Source organism: Mus caroli, unplaced genomic scaffold, assembly GCF_978045245.1.
Source record: "Mus caroli unplaced genomic scaffold, Mus_caroli_1 scaffold_10, whole genome shotgun sequence".
In the NCBI taxonomy this organism is placed as follows: Eukaryota; Metazoa; Chordata; class Mammalia; order Rodentia; family Muridae; genus Mus; species Mus caroli.
The window spans coordinates 108220592-108236527 of record NW_028227265.1 but is presented as its reverse complement, the minus strand read 5'-3'; the positions used below and the strand labels follow the sequence as shown (position 1 = coordinate 108236527).

Genomic DNA, 15936 nt, shown 5'->3' with positions numbered 1-15936 from the left:
TTTAAATGCAGTTTGGCACCACACCCATTTAGCATGGCCTAGGGAGTAGGTTCCTCCCTAGTTTCGATAACTCCCCAGTCGTAGGTTTATACCTAGGTTTCCAGCACTAGGTTTTTATTCCTTCCCATGCTGTGGGCCTGGCATCCAATCAGAGGCCAGTTCCTTTCCAAACAACCATGCCACTATTGTGCCAGTGGGAGCATCTTGCCTGCAGATTGTTTTTATTTAAGATTCATTTTATGAATACATGTAAGCTGCCTACATGCTCATTTCTCCATGTAACAAATTCCTTTCTTCCTCCCTTTGGTTGAAGTCAGTTGGCCAAGGCTAAGCTATCCTAGTACCCTTGTTTTAGGAGAAATAAATATCATGTAACTTTGGGATAATTGCCTCTAACATCTATAGAAAAAAAATCAAGTACAGAGGGACCATCAAGTTTAGATGGCTGCTCTTGGCCTTCTGAGAGAAGGTGACAAGCTGAAGAAAAGCAGCCATTTATTTTCAATGAAGCATCTGCTTCCAGCAGGTGCCACAGCAAAAGGACAAAGCCAGTTCATCCCCAAGTCCCCATGTGGCCCGAGCCTTCATCTGACTGGTTGCTCTTGCTCCTTCCACAGGGCTGGACTGTCACACAGCACTTCAGATTCTTCTGGCAGAGAGCAACGAGTTCTTCGTTCTTCAGACAAGATGCTGTGCATCTCCCATTAACCCTGCTGCATTTCTCATCAAAAAAGGCATTCTTGGCTACACAAAAGAAGAAACCCCTGCCCAGGTTAATTTTTTTTTTCAAATGTGGCTAATTACTACCTGTGATTGCTGTCTACCACCAGCAACAATCTCTTTAAAGCTGTGTCTTTGTTCCTTTAGACTCTGGTAGATGAATTGCTTGTATTTTCTGTGTGATAACCCCATCTTTTGTCACACAAGGTGAAAGACCACAAAGAATTAGTGAACACCTGAGCAGTTTTGATTAGGAGTTTGGAGGACAGAAGCTAATGTTCTTTTATACCAATGGACTAGAAAGATCATTAACTCAACTCATAAACACTATCACACCCTGGAGCTTCCCTTACATGCTTGGAAAGATTGCTACTCAGGAAGAGTTAGGAGCAAGATCTAAGTCTGGGGAGACGGCTCAAGACTGGTATTAAAAGTGGAATTGTATACAAGGGACAAAAGCTTAATGGAGAAGACGGAAAGTGACGAGGCCTGGAGTATATCACAGAACTCACAGTGATGGCCCAGGAAGGTTGAAGACCAAGAACATACTTGTCCATGGGTTTCTAATGGGCCATCACAGATCCCCTAGTAAGGGTATCTCGATCACATTCCACCGAAATTCCACTGTAAAAGTCAGACACTTTAGGGAAGGGGGCATAGATGAGGCCGTCTCCCTGTGACTTTTATTTGTTACTCTGCATGAAATTGCAGTGCTGGCTGGCATTATCCCTCAGGAGAGCAGCCTGCTGCTGTATGCTAAAGGCAGACAATCCATATTTCCAAGGTCAAAATCTCAAGAGTACTTGGAGTACACGACACGAGGTGTGGAAAGTACATAGACTCCACGTGATGTGAATACATAAGGATGCTAACTCAAATGTATGCAAATCCTAAATCCCAGGGGTGATGACTCTCACATTCCAGCCATTGTCTACTGTCTGACTATCCACTCACAAGTAGAAGGAGCCCACGGTTTCAAAGCCCTTTAAACCCTGGCTTCCTCTGCAGTGTTCAATATCTTCTCTGCTCTCCTAACACAGTAAGGCTGTGTCAGACTAGAGGTTTAAGACCTTACTCTACTTTTAGCATATCCAATTCACAATGATAAACCAGCAGCTTTTGGACCAAAGGAACATCTTTGCCTATAGCTTTCTAATGAGTCCAAATGGAGTCTCTGCATGTGTGGTGCGTTTGGTACAACAGATAATTTTATACTGTATAATCTTACATTGTGTTAACTGTGTAGTACTCATGAGCAGTCTTAATATCTCTCCTCAGACTCCGATGTTCACATCAGTGCCAGCAGGAAGAATGATTTATCATTTATCTACTGAAGGTCTAGATCTCCGAATCTTGATGCAGCATCCACTCACATAGTTCTGTCACAATACAGATCAGGGGTACATACAACTAATGTAAGATTGTTCAGCAACACACATGAGCTGATACAACACTAGTACCTGGAATAAAGTTAGATTCACTTGGACTCCCATGAGTCCCCTTCTTCAGCTCCATAGAATTGGCAAGGGTCTAGTCTTGTTCCTTAATTTTGGAGAAGACGCAGCTACATCTTTTCCAACTTGCCAAAAGAGTGAGAAAGTACAGAGAGCTCTGATGTGGAAAGGATGGATGTCCCATACAGGTCACACTGCACAACACAGAGTACTAATACTGCCTTACCTGTATGTCCCTGAAAAGAAACTTCGCCCATCTGAGTCCCAATCTTCATGCACAAACAATATACATATGGTGCATATTTCAAGCCAAAAAGAAAAATGGCTCTGAATATCTCTACGCTAAAAGTGCAACAGAATTTTCCTCCAAGGCACTGGCTTTGGAGAAGTAAATGTGTTTATTATCAGGACTCTACAATACAGCAACCATCTTTAGATGTGCATTAACAAATGGTTGTCTCCAGTGTGTGCATTTGCCTGGTGCCATGATGGACATGGATATGTAACCCTACCACTTTCTTCTTCCATATCTCTCTTCTTCTATCTCTTTGTGTCTATTTTATTCTATACTTATATAAACACATTTTTAAAAAATATGTGCATTTCTTCATTTTAGTTCTTCCTTTAGCTTTTGTCCATTATTTTTGCTAATGAGCATAAAGCCAGGCATCAAAAGCATCTTTCCTGGTGATGCTCTTGAACTTACCCAAACCTGTGACAACTTATCGTGAATAGAAAAGGCAATGTATCAATACATGATTCACTGATGACAAGTCATAGGGAAGTTACCTTCTGCAACTACTGTTCTCTTTCAAGTCCAACACACCAAAGGTGTCTGAAATCCTAGGGTTGATCACGTGTGGGCATTTTCAGGATAGACCTTGAGTCTGGGCCATCACCACAGATCACCCTCCATGTAAAGATGTTTTCTTTACCTGGGTCCAGAAAGAAGAGAACAGCAAAGAGAAATAAGAATGTCTTCATGACCTGAAGGGCTGCGAGGGTCAGCACAGTGTCCATGGAAAAGAGCATCAACACCCACTCACCTTTATATGCTTCTCCAGAGCAAACAGCCTTGATCAGTGAAGTGTATCAGAACAAGTGACCCCATGCCCTGCTGCATGGAGCCCACCCACCTCAGTGGGTGTCACTCAACCTACAGTGTGTTGCTGTTTTCTCTGGCTCTGGAAAGTTCCCAAGAAGGAGCATAGTCATGAGCATAGAGCAGGGGTGGATGACTGGGTGCAGGTCGTGTGCTAGAAGAATCTGGAGTCCAGTCCTTTGCACTGCTAATCCTCACTAGGTTCCCTCCCTAGTGGCTTCAGACCATGGGTATAGTGGGAGTGTAAGTACACAATACCCCAGGTTTCAGTGAAGAACTGGTGCCCTGTGGTCAGGTGGACTCTGAACTGTAGAGCCAACCTTTGTGAGCTGTCCACACTGGGGTAAGAACCTGACTTAAGCATGTACCCAATCATTTGTTTTTAAATTCTGAGCTTTGCCTCATGCAGCCCATTTCAAGTGTTAGACCATCTTACTTAATCTCAGAGGGTTTTTGTTTTGTTTTGGTTTGGTTTGGTTTATGTTGTGTATGCTTTTATTTGTTTTTTGAGAATTTCACACAGTATATTTTTTAAAGATTTGTTTATTTTATTTATATGAGTATACTATAGTTGTCTTCAGACACACCAGAACAGGCAGATACCACTACAAATGAGCCATTATGTGGTTGCTGGGAACTGAACTCAGAAACTCTGAAAGATCAGTCAGTTCTCTTGACCACTGAGCCATCTCTCTAGCCCCTCACAATAGTATATCTTGATCATATTCTTTACCCTCCCATAACTCTTCCCAGAGCCTCCCCACTACCCACCATACTTCATGTTGTCTGATTTGGGTTGGCCAACTACCCTGAGCATAAGACCTGTCCTGGAGTGTGGTTGATATTCCCAGTATCACTGCAGTGATGGAAACTTATTTTCCTTATCCCAGGAGCTATCAATCACACATAAGTAGATTCTTGTCTAGGTGGGAACTCTGTGCCTACTTCCCCTTTGCTCTTTGTCTAGCTTATACTGAGCAGGTCTTGTGCACACTGTCAGCCTCTATGAGTTCAGGTGCACACCAGCCTTTTAGTACCTGGAGCAGTCCTTCATCAATGTCGATTCCTCCTAGCTCTGACACTCTTTCCAGCTCCTCATCCACATAGATCCCTGAGCTTTGAGTGGAGGAGTATGATAAAAATGTCCCATGAAGGGCTGAGAGCTCCACCATCTCTCTGCACATTGGTCAGTTGTGGAGCTCTGTATAAATTACCACATGATGCAAGAAGAAGCTTCTTGGCGAGGGTTGAGGGATGCTCTGATCTATGAATATAGACTATGTCATTAGGAGCCATTGCTATACTACTTAGCAGAGTGGTTGTTCAACATTCTATAGAAATACAAATGTGATGATGATGATGATAATCAGACATACCGCTAAACACTTCTATGCCATGTGCAATGCACTCAAATGCCCAATGAGGCTGGTATTATCAATATAACCCAATTTTAAGGATAAAGAGACTAAGATTTCAAAAAGTGTTAACCTATCCAAGGTGGTCTGCTTGGTAGGTATCTGTCTAACTACATAGTCTACATTTTTCATATGTATGTGAGAGAGAGAGTGAGAGGAGGGCACTGAGAATTGAATGTAGGCTGTGTGTGTGCCAGGCAAACACTTTTCTACTGAGCCACATCCCAGGCCCTTTTTACTTATTTTAGAGTCAAGTATCACCAAATTGCACAGGCTGGCTTTGAACTCATTGAACTCACTGTGTAGCCCAAGCAGGCCTTTAGCTTGTGGTGCTTCTGCCTCAGTCTCTGGAGTAGCTGAGTTACAAGTCTGTGACACCAAGCCTGCCTTTGTCTCCAAGACTGAAAACCAGAACATCATGTAACTATAAGCATCAAGGTGTCACTAGGCAGGACACAGTTTGGGGGTTGACATGAATATTCCTTTTGATGCCCATGGTTTTCATTATTAAAGGATGTTGTAATTATAACTTTGGTCTGTGATGAGATGTCTGACAGGCACAGGATTCAAATCTACCGTAGCAAAAGGTCTGTTACTCCTCACGTTCTGCTGAACAGTTTATAAATCCAGCTGTGAGAATGAGGAGAGTCAGTGTGCACATCTGTGGATCACCTTCCATCCCCACCATAGCTCTGTAAGCACTAGGAGCATTCAAAGTGCACCTGAGTTGAAATCATACTGGATCCCCAGGATGAGCTACAAAGGCAATACTTGTGCTTTGATCCTTGAGAAGTCATGGAGACCCATCATGATTCTCTCCCCTAGATTCCTGCAGTAGAAGTGTGCACAGCCCTGAATTCTCCAAGTCTTGGACCAATGTCCACTCCATTCTACAAGCTGGGTAGGCATGGGGAAGTAAGACTTTGCAGGCTCAAGGTTATAACCCACTGCCCCAGCTCTTGATCCTGGCAAATGGGGCATGTAATCGTGCTTTCTTTATTGATTCACTTCACTGACCTAGAACATAGCCCACTAATTTCCAATATAAATGCTTTCTTGCCTCCTCAAAGAAACCCCGATTCTGTGTGTTGAAGAATCTCCCTTCAAACATGGCTCTGAGCATAGAGGTGTTCTATTTTGGTTTTGCTTTGTTCTTCATTGTAGTTGAATGGCCATCAGGTAAATCAAAGTTGATGAGATTTTGATGGGGTTGGGTGGGGGAGCAGTGGGCAGATCATAAAACCCAATGATTCTCCCATGCATCACCCTGAAACTGAGCATAACTCTCCTCTCCCCAGAGATTTCTTGGATCTGCACTCATGTTTCCTAAGAGTCAGCTGAGTAGAACTCTAATTTTTAGTTTATTAGTTTGTACACTGGTCTTTCTGGCTTCCAGGAGTGCTGGTCTTGAGAAATCCAATAAAGACAGCAGCCATAATATTGGTAGTCCCTCAAGAGCCATGTAACATGTACAAGAGATTTTATTAAGTGTCATTGTTTTAATATTCTTTCCTAAAATGCAATTTGTTTTAAATTTAGGGTCCTGGGCAGGACTTGAGTATTCCCAGTCATTTCCAGGAGGTAAATTACATCTTTATCTGTACTTTCTCCTTCTCTCTTGGGGACTCGGCCTAGTTAGCTATCTTGGACCGATGAAGCCAAGGAAGGGAGGTAGTTGTAAAAGGACTAAGTTCTGGTCCATTGGCTCCATCTTCTATTACTCTTATGGCTATGGTCATATTTGTATTTTTCAGTGACATTCCTATTAATTTAAGGTGCTTAGGTTCAACCTCATCCCCCATCAATTAGCATTACCCAGAGATCCTGGCTGCCCTTCACTTATGACCTAACTTGAACGAGGCCTGCATGAGGACATCTGCTGGATGAGGAAGATCACATAGAATGGTGCAGATGGTATGGTGAGGCACCACCCTAATTATAGAAGCACTGTTTATAACGGTTAGTCACAAGCTTTGGGTGTGCACCAGAGTTTCTCTTACATGGGAAGATAGCACAATACAAACACAATTAAAAGTAATATTAAAATATCATTGGAAGTCTGGAGAAGTGGCTCACAAGTTAAGAGTGCTTGCTATGCAACTATGAGGACCCAAGTCTGGACTCTGCTGCAGACCCTCTGGGCCCCTTTGTCTGCGTGGAATGGGTCTCTAGTCGCAGGTGGGCAACGCGTCAGATGGAATGACAGACAGATGCACACAGGAGAGGTTGTGTAGAATCTGAATGTAATTTGTCAAATCGAGCATCAAACTTCTTATACAGAAGAAAATAGGGAAGTTGGGTGACACATCAGCAAGGTACAAATGAGGTTACCGGATGCTTAATGACTCTTACACAAAACAGAGGAATGTAAACACAAAGACTGGCAGGAACTGGGCAATAAAATAACTGAGACAAAGTCAGCCCTATCTAAGGTCAGCTATAGTCTTAGAAGCCAGGTGTGAGGTCTTTACACTCCTAGGGCAAGGGCTTTCACACCCAAGTCATGGTTCTAATTAGGGAGTTCCATTCTAGCTAACCATCTCATGAATAATGCAATACTCTAAAACCACAACCCGATCTACTTCCTAAACCATTGTAAATTCCTGTATATGGGAGTGACTTGGCTTTTATTCTAAGTGATAGTGTAATACCAGAGGCAATTCTGAATGTCACTGAACAGGCAACATTCTTTCTGAATTCCAAGCCCATGGTCAGCTTAAGGACTTTCTAGGACGTTGGAACACTGGTGAAGGCTTAGCTATGTCAGAATTCAATCTTAAAAGGCACTTATAATAAGATAATACTAAAAGAGAGCACATGGATCCATACACCAGACTAACATGGGAATAGAATATGAGTATATGGGTTGAAGAGAACGCCAGACTCCAGGAGGTGAGTTTCAGTGAAACTCTCTGCCTTGTGAGTGGCTTCCAGGCCTCTCGGCCTGTCAAGCTGACTGACCGAAGTGCGTGGCAGGACTCCAGCACACACACAGTGTTGCTTGAGCCTGTAACCCCAGCACTATGGGGTTAGAACTAGGAGGTTCAAGGGCAGAGCTAGGTGGTTCCCTGGGAACCAGAACAGCTAGGCAAATGAACTAAGGTTCAGAGAGAGACTCTGCTTCAAAGCTGAGAGTTACAGAAGAAGATGCCCAAAACCTTTTTCTAGTTCTGAAGAATAGATGTTGCTGTCACTTACATCAGGGCCCATGAAAGACAATAAACACTTGGGGGGCGTGGTGATGGTTACCTATTGCTTTTAACTCTTTTCAGCTCCACACTGTGGTAAGCAGATGCTATGGGGTAGTGCTCTTCTTACAGCGTGAGTGTGTGTGTATGCATGTATGTGTGGAGCCCATGGGTCAAACTTAAATGTCATTCCTCAGAAGCCATCCACCTTGTTTTGTGAGACAGAATCTACCACAAACTCAGCTAGACTGACCGCTGAGATTCAGCTATCCCTGCTTCCCCAGCTGAGGACTGTGAGTGACACAAATGCCTGGCTTTTTACCTGTGCATGGAGGATCATACTCAGGGTCCCATGCTGACCCAAGAAACACTTTGCCAACTGAGCTATCCCCAACGCCTCTGGCCTAATTCTAGAAAACACTCCTGGTCATACACACAGATATTCTTCCCATTCCCACAAAGTTCCAGCAAACATCTCAGCAGCTCTTTCCTGGCACAGGGGAGTTTGTTGTGTGCAAGATATGCAGGCTCGGCTGGAAGACTTGCAGGAGAACATGCATAGATAATGAGAAGATTGCAGGCTTGTGCAAGCTGAACTTCTTCTGCTGTCGGTAGAGAATCTGAACCCAGTGACCAAGCCGTGCTGGATGGATGGTCAAGGAGAGAACATCTGTGGCTTCACAGGGCCACAATCAGCACTGCTCAGGCCCATCTCACTAAGTCTGCTTCTGTGCTTCATTCTAATTTTAAGATGACCACAGTCAAAACAGCAATGAATGCCTTCTACACAAGCAGACATGACTGCACGTCTCCAGAACACTCATAACTTATAAATGTTCTTTCCAGGATTTTCTCATAGGGCTCAGGGTCACCTGAGAGTGTGACTATCATCCTTATTTGTATTTGATACAGGTATTCTATTTGTATGGCTGCCTGTGGTACAGCAAACCTGGGAGACAAGGGGCAGTGTGTGCATCACTACCTCTTTCTGTGTCTCTAACATACTAATTATTATGGGGTTAATAGACAAACGAAAGTGCCATGCTCCTCTATGTTGACAGCTTTGTAGTTCTATAGACTACAAGAAAAAAATGCATTCCTTTGATTCTTGATTAGGTAATGTACTATTATCCACAGATTATAACAACTGTGATGCATCTTTTAAAACAACTCTCATTTACTCTATTGATGCCTGAGCTCCTAAGACTGCGTTGTCCTTTTACCTGCAAAAGGAAATAGTTAGAGATTAATTAAAATGTCCATTTGCATAGGGTATCTGCAGATGAAAAACTAACTTTCGCCTTGTGAAATAAAATTTGTAGCTTCAAAAACTAAAAGTCAAAACTAACAGTCATGGGGCTCACACTTGATCAGTTGTATGGGGATGCATGAACCTGAGCAGTATTATGCACAGAGTTATCTAGTGCCTAGGATCTTCTCTTACTCTTTTCCTTCTAACTATGCAACATCAGCACTGGTCTATCCTATCCCCATCCACCAGTGTTCCTGACTTTGGGCTGAGTTTACTCAATTCAATCTGCTAGGAAAATAGCAGATAGCAATAGAAACAGGGCTATTTCCCCACCAGAGGCTTCATTTCCCATGTTAAAGCTACTGCTTTTCTCTCAGCTCTCGCCTGTCTCCCCCATGGCAGGTGCAGCTTCTGACAGGCAGAGCCTGGGATACTAGATAGAGGGCAACAAGATGTGTGTTTTATAGAGGTCACAAAAACATCACATGGGTTCATTGACTCAAAGGCATCCTTAGGGGAAAACAGCTAAGGATGTGGTCTGTTAGGAAAGAACATAGCATAAAGGGGTTTTAGTATCAAGTTCTGGGAATGAGATGAATGGATAAGAAGACAATTACAAAGACTTTCAACCCCTTGGGAAACTGCTCACTGCTTTGGAGAGCACCACAGCCTTGTGAGAACATGCAAAGGCCTCTCTACAGAACACACACACACACACACACACACACACACACACACACCTTAAGATACAATTGTTATCCATGTGCTGTATAAGAACACACTGCGAAGTTAGCAGCTTGACGGGGCACACGCTACCTCAAACTCTCTCAGGTCAGAAGTCTGGGTCCTCTGCTCAGAGATTCACAAGACTGACAATAAAGCATCCACTCGAGCTGCAATGCCATCAGAGGCAAAAGGTCTTCCAGACACAGTCCGGGGCCAACCTCAGCAGTTGTAGCAAGGGCAGACCACTTAGCATCCCCTGCTCACAGCTGCTTTTGTCCACGGCAATCTCATCCTTCAAGACCAGCAAGAGAACCCCTCACTTCAAAACTCACCAACTTACTTCTATGTCAAAATGAGCTGAAGAACTGAGGCTGTGGCTCCAGGTTACTACTGAAAGTAAGTTGGTGTTACCATGGAAGAGTTGGGTAGGAATTGCAACATTAGTGATAATCTCAAAGGCAATTGCTTGTAAATATATATATATATATATATATATATATATATATAACAAATAACAAAACTGATATAAGTTCTACTTTACTGATAATTACATTAAAGGAAAAATCAATTAACCATCCCAATTAGAGATTAACAGAATGTGGTTTAACAGATTAAAGTTTAAGTTGTATAGTTTAAAAACTTTGCATTTAAAGAAACTTTGGAAAGAAGTGGTAGACAAATAGCTTGTAAAAATAGACTTTGGCAAAAAAGAAAAAGCCTGATATTACAGACAAGGATGTTTTATGACTGAAGTATCCATCCAAGAGAGGAGATACAATATACAAAACATTGCACCTAAAAGCAGATCTCTAAAATAATTGAAGGAAATATTGACACATCAAAATTCTAATGTCTAGTCTTTTCTGAGATTCAACAAAAACTCAGCTGTGAATATATGTAAACATAAAAAATCCAAAAGACATGCTTTCCATATACAATGTCACCCAGAAAAAATTTCTGTTTCAAGAATAATTGTGAGGATAATCATGGCCCAAACCTAGACCAAAATCCAGCTGAGCAAACACTAAAACCTTCTGCTCCATGCCTGGCATCTGGGACATGGGGTGACATGATGTAAACTCCAGATGATTTGACTAGCCCTATCTCTATACTACTGCCCTGTCTTCTGCAGCAAGTATGGCTTCTTATAGACTATTTGGTAACTGTGGCTTTCCTTGGCAGAGATCCAACATCCTTGGTATCTCTAACACCCTAGGGTCTTGGTCAAAGTATAGACTTCACCCCCCAAACTTTGTACAAAACCTGTTCCAGGACACTTTGCAGAGAATTTGGCCTTGCTATAAAGTCCTGTATACAGGCCACATTCTCTGGAACCTTCCTGAAAGCCTCCACATCCCCACAGGTCTTGCATTCTGCAAACCAACAGAACTAGGATGGCGTAGACATCCAAATTCTCCTGCCAACTCGAGACGTCACGAGGCCCTCTTGGACTGTAGCGGCAACAAGCTCTGAGAGTTTGCTCGGCTGAAGCTGGAGAGTTTCCCTAGGCAACCCTTTCACAGAAAGCTTTCAGGTGTGTTGGTGTGTTTGTACCCTGGGCCCCTCAGTGGGAAGGGACCCCATCTTCAGGACACCTCTCCTGCTTTTCCAAAGCAAAGTACTTGGTGTCACCGATGCCATCAGCCTTGCTCAGGAAATGGAAAGAAAGTGACAGCTGGGGTCAAAAGGAAGCCCTGAATCCTGGAGAAGTAACACAAAGGAAGGTCAGAGATTCTGGGATTCTGGGCCTAAGGGGGATGGTGTGAGGCCTAAGCACCCCCATTTCTGGCTCTGGCTCTCATAAAGTGTTGAACAGGGTCATCAACTGAGGGTAGGTCCAGGCGAGTGTATTTGCCTGTTTTTCTTTTGCTAACACACAACAACTGAGTCTAGGTACTTTATTTTTAAAAAGTTTATTCCAGTGACAGGCCTACATCTATGATCAGGCAGCATCTGTGTTCAGCTTCATGGTCTACCAGGCCATGTCAAACCTTGGCGATGGCATCCTGGAGGAGCATGGATTAGAGTCAACAGCAGCATGGAAGGCAAGAAGCAGGAGTATGGGGAGTGGGGAGGTCACTGTTATTATAACCTCTCTAGGATAGTGAGTCCCCATAAGAACCATGTTCTCCTTCTAAAGACAGTGTCCCAGTGACCTAATTAGCTTACACTATACACATAGTTTGGGGGTTCACTTTTGTTTTGTTGAGACAGAGTCAGTCTGAGACCAAATTAGGCTGGTACTCACTATGTAGCCTAAGCTGGCCTGAAACTCTCTGCCTCCACTTCCTGAGTACGGGACAGGTATGTATCACCATAGGTGGATTCTAAGCCCTACAGTTTAAATGGTCCATCATAGCTCACACTGAGGGCCAAGATTCTTACACACCAAGAATCACTGGTAACTCACCGACTCATTCTCTACCTACATGTTTTCTTTTCTCTAAAGTATACCCGACTTCATTGCATCTTACACATACTTTCGGCAGCTGTGCACTTTCCAGAACTTTATTTACTATTAGTGTGAGAATTGATCTGTTAAGCGTTCACTCTGTTAGGGAGGTAGATTTTTCCTCTGGAATATTCTTCCAGATAACTCTCCTGCACAAAATCTTACACTGTCTCCTTTGGTTTTAGGACAAAATTAAGGCCTACTGACTGCAAATATCTGCAGTACAAATACACATGGCTTTTATACCACAAATGATTATGGAAAGAATATAGATCATATGCCCCAGTACAGGGGAATGCCAGGGCCAAGAAGCAGGAGTGGGTGGGATGGGGAGCAGGGTGGGGGGAGGGTATTGGGGGCTTTGGGGATAGCATTTGAAATGTAAATGAAGAAAATATCTAATAAAAAAAGAATTATACCATCTTTGAAAGTCTTATATATGCATAAAATTGAAAGATTTAATGACAGTTTGCATCTAATTGTTTGTTTAGCCATGAATTACCCTAAGCAGACAGCTTATCACTAGAAACCTAAACACCACTGATATTTAACCCACTAGAAGAAAAGAACTCAAAATTGATCCAATTTCTTCAATGACATTTAGTATCTACTGGGATAGCTAACTTATCCCACAAAAGCCACTATGCCAGTTTCAATCAATTAACTAAGAATTGGTAGATAAAACTTGTAAACAAGTAGACTATACATAAAACCTTACTATAGGAAGAAAGGGGTGGATAGTTGTAGGTTTTCTGGAATTGGGGGTCCTGGAGATGAAACATGAAGGGAAATGAGGGACACCTAAGAAGAAAGGAAATAGAATATTTCAGGCAAAAAGGCAGGGTGCTTTCTCTGCCTTGCCTCTAATAAAAGACTTAGACAAAAGGACCATCAGCTGGCCCACACGTCACTCAGTGGAGCATGGAAAATAGTTTTCCCTCAAGGCTGTTTCTGAGCACTAGTATGGATCTTACTCTCCTCTCCTTAATAAAGGAACTGGGCTCCATTACTGTACCTTCTCCATCTTCCCTCCCCTGCTGCCTGGAGACATGAGAATCTTTTCTTTAATTGTTGCTGGGCTGGTTCTTCTCATTCAACTTTACCCAGGTAAGAGGAAAGTCACTGGAGTGGCAGTGTTGCCAACTTGATGGGGATCTGTCATTGGAAAACAAGCTAACTTCAGAGAACCTCGCCCTTCAGCTCTGTGGTCTGTAAGTCTGGGGCCACAGGGGCCGGAAACGTCGTTCCAAGCCGAGGAGCAGAAGAGAAAGCTTACGCTGACTCCGATCAGCGAGGACTGGAGCACCTGGGCCGCTTCGACAGTCGTTCTGCGCAGGGATTTGGACTTCTTCACTCCTTTAGATTCTTTCCCTGGTTTTCAATCTCAACATATGCCAGCACATGATAAAGTGACTGCTTTAAAATGGAAAAAAAAAATCAACATTTCCATGTCTTGGTAGTTGGTTCGAATAACTTGCTGTGAGATCATTTCAAACCTGTTTTTTTGGGACCTCATAGATAGTGGTACCACCCTGATTTGTTTGCTCTTGAGAATCGGGGTTCTTTAAACAGATCTGTTTGTGCAGCATAACCTACAACAATCTGGCTACCCCCCCCCCCAAACACCCTTGCTATATACTCCCTGTATCCAGTTTTCCCATCCTACTGAATAACTCTCAAGTGTCTAATTGTCTTGGGTATGTGTGTCAACAGCAGAAGCTCTAGGGAGACAAGAGACCCAGACCGTGTGTCCTTACCACTTGTGAGAGAGACAGTGTCCCCAGCTGTGTTCATCAGCTATACAAAATAAGCAGAGATTTTTTTTTATTTAAAGCAGAGCCTTTGTCCTTAATTTTCTGGAAATGTACTGCCATGCTATATCTGTTAATAAATAATAGATTCCCTGAAAGTAATAGATTAGTAACTGAGTGAGGAAAGACATAGAGCTTTAATTCAAACCGTTTTCCTAAAAGCCAGAATGCCAAGTACAGAGGAGCAGGAGCAGGACAGACCACACTCTGGGAGATGCAGAAAGCCTCCCCAGGAGCCGGTTTACATGAACCGTGCTAAGAGGCCACACAGACATAGGAGCATTTGGGGAACAGCCATGGTGAGCTCTCCTGGGAACAGACCATGATGAGCTCTCCCTGGCAAATTAGGCTCCCAGTTAGGTTCTTGAACTCTGTGCTTGCATTTCTTTTCTGCAAGTGCCAATAAGGAGAGCATTGTTGACTGATTTTGTATCTGAAACATTAAGATCATATGCTATCTGGCATGGTTTATTGTTGACCTGCCTATAGTATCAATCATACTGTCTTTGCATTTTGATCTATATCAGACACTATTAGAAGTACAAAGAAAAAAAAATCTTGTCGGGAAGGTTTGTTTCTTGGAGTTGGGAAGTGGATTGCTGCCTTCCTAGGGAGAGACACTCTCTTTCTATGTGACCTCTTTCTATGTGACATGTGTGACTCCTATAGATGATTGCTAAGGGCACTGATTGCAAATGACATGCCAGGAGTCTGCTTCTCTCTCTCTCTTTCTCTCTCTCTCTCTCTCTCTCTCTCTCTCTCTCTCTCTCTCTCTCTCTCTCTCTCTCTCTCTGTGTGTGTGTGTGTGTGTGTGTGTGTGCATGCATTTATCTGTCTCTGTCTCTACCTCTGCCTCCCTGTTTCTCTCTGTCTGTCTCTGTCTCTCTGTCGCTCTCTGATTAAGTAATGAAGTGTTCTCTTTTTATCCTAGTGAAAGATTACTAGATAACTAACAGTGGCTCTCTCCCCCTAGCCTGGGGCACATTGTACAGAAGGTTCCTCTGCAAAAAGATGAATGGCCAATGTGAAGCTGAGTGCTTTACCTTCGAGCAAAAGATTGGGACCTGCCAAGCCAATTTCCTGTGCTGCAGGAAAAGAAAGAAACACTGAACTCTCAGCACCAGCCCTGAGCAGAATCTCAGAAGAAACTTCTCGGGACTGTCCCTCACTGGCCTCTTCTCCAGTTTTGGGCTTTGGGAAGTCAGGTCTATTCAGTGTCTAGTATAGTGGAAAATGGCCTCCCTGGGTCTGACCTTCTGTGGGGCTGACACTATGTCCTGATAACAAAATCTACACACTCTTTCTATCACAGTCTATGGATTGTTCCATTCTCCAACAAAAGTATAAAAACAAAACAAAAACAAACAAACAAAAAAACATGAAAGCAGGTAAGATGGAAGAGTTGGCCCATGATTTAGACAAGCCGCCTTCTCTAGTTCTCTCCCTAGCTTTAAGCAGATCTTTGACAATAGGTCTTCCCCTCAAATTTCTGATACCTGTAAATAGAAGGAACTTGACCCTCAGAGTAAATGGGTTATCTGCTAAACATAGCCATCTTCAGCAATAGCCCCACCACACATTGTGAGAAATTATTTAAGTTGACTTCCATATACTGGATGCCCTAAAACATTGAGTTCCATATAGAACAGAGCTCTCAATGCATCAAAATGAACGTTGGCTGTAGCATAAATGTGTCTCAAGCTGGCCGAGTACTGTGAGAACTTAAATCATAGCCTGTGCAGACCTCATAGTCCTCAAAAGTCCTGAACTCAGTGCCTAACAACAGATGAGGCTACATTCAATCTATGATTTACTG

General features: G+C 43.1%; 2 protein-coding genes and 1 pseudogene across 4 annotated transcripts; 2 read left to right on the top strand and 1 right to left on the bottom strand.

Moving 5' to 3' along the window:
• Positions 1 to 528: 528 nt before the first annotated feature.
• On the bottom strand, positions 529 to 3158 carry LOC110300136 (beta-defensin 15). Of its 3 annotated transcripts, none has more exons than XM_085844331.1 (2): positions 3084 to 3158; positions 529 to 739 (listed from the first exon to the last, which is right to left on the bottom strand). In XM_085844331.1, exons 1-2 carry the CDS (start codon positions 3156 to 3158, stop codon positions 554 to 556), a joined length of 261 nt encoding a protein of 86 aa, XP_085700457.1. In that variant the 3' UTR covers positions 529 to 553. The 3 variants fall into 3 exon arrangements, 2 of the variants coding, with proteins under 2 accessions (XP_085700457.1, XP_085700458.1); XM_085844332.1 differs by having other exon boundaries at positions 529 to 744; positions 3110 to 3158; XR_015048739.1 differs by having other exon boundaries at positions 683 to 744; positions 2964 to 3086.
• A 2642-nt stretch (positions 3159 to 5800) lies between these two features.
• LOC110287810 (beta-defensin 12-like) lies at positions 5801 to 8503 on the top strand (annotated as a pseudogene).
• Positions 8504 to 13358: 4855 nt separating this feature from the next.
• Positions 13359 to 15230, top strand: LOC110287938 (beta-defensin 13). Its single transcript, XM_021154425.2, has 2 exons — positions 13359 to 13416; positions 15094 to 15230. Exons 1-2 carry the CDS (start codon positions 13359 to 13361, stop codon positions 15228 to 15230), a joined length of 195 nt encoding a protein of 64 aa, XP_021010084.2.
• Positions 15231 to 15936: the final 706 nt, after the last annotated feature.

Coding starts and splice junctions, on each gene's coding strand:
- LOC110300136 (XM_085844331.1), bottom strand. CDS start 3,158: ATGAAGACATTCTTATTTCTCTTTGCTGTTCTCTTCTTTCTGGACCCA. Junction 740..3,083: donor AAAACATCTTTACATGGAGG/GTGATCTGTGGT, acceptor TGTGTAGCCAAG/AATGCCTTTTTTGATGAGAA.
- LOC110287938 (XM_021154425.2), top strand. CDS start 13,359: ATGAGAATCTTTTCTTTAATTGTTGCTGGGCTGGTTCTTCTCATTCAA. Junction 13,417..15,093: donor TCTCATTCAACTTTACCCAG/GTAAGAGGAAAG, acceptor CTCTCCCCCTAG/CCTGGGGCACATTGTACAGA.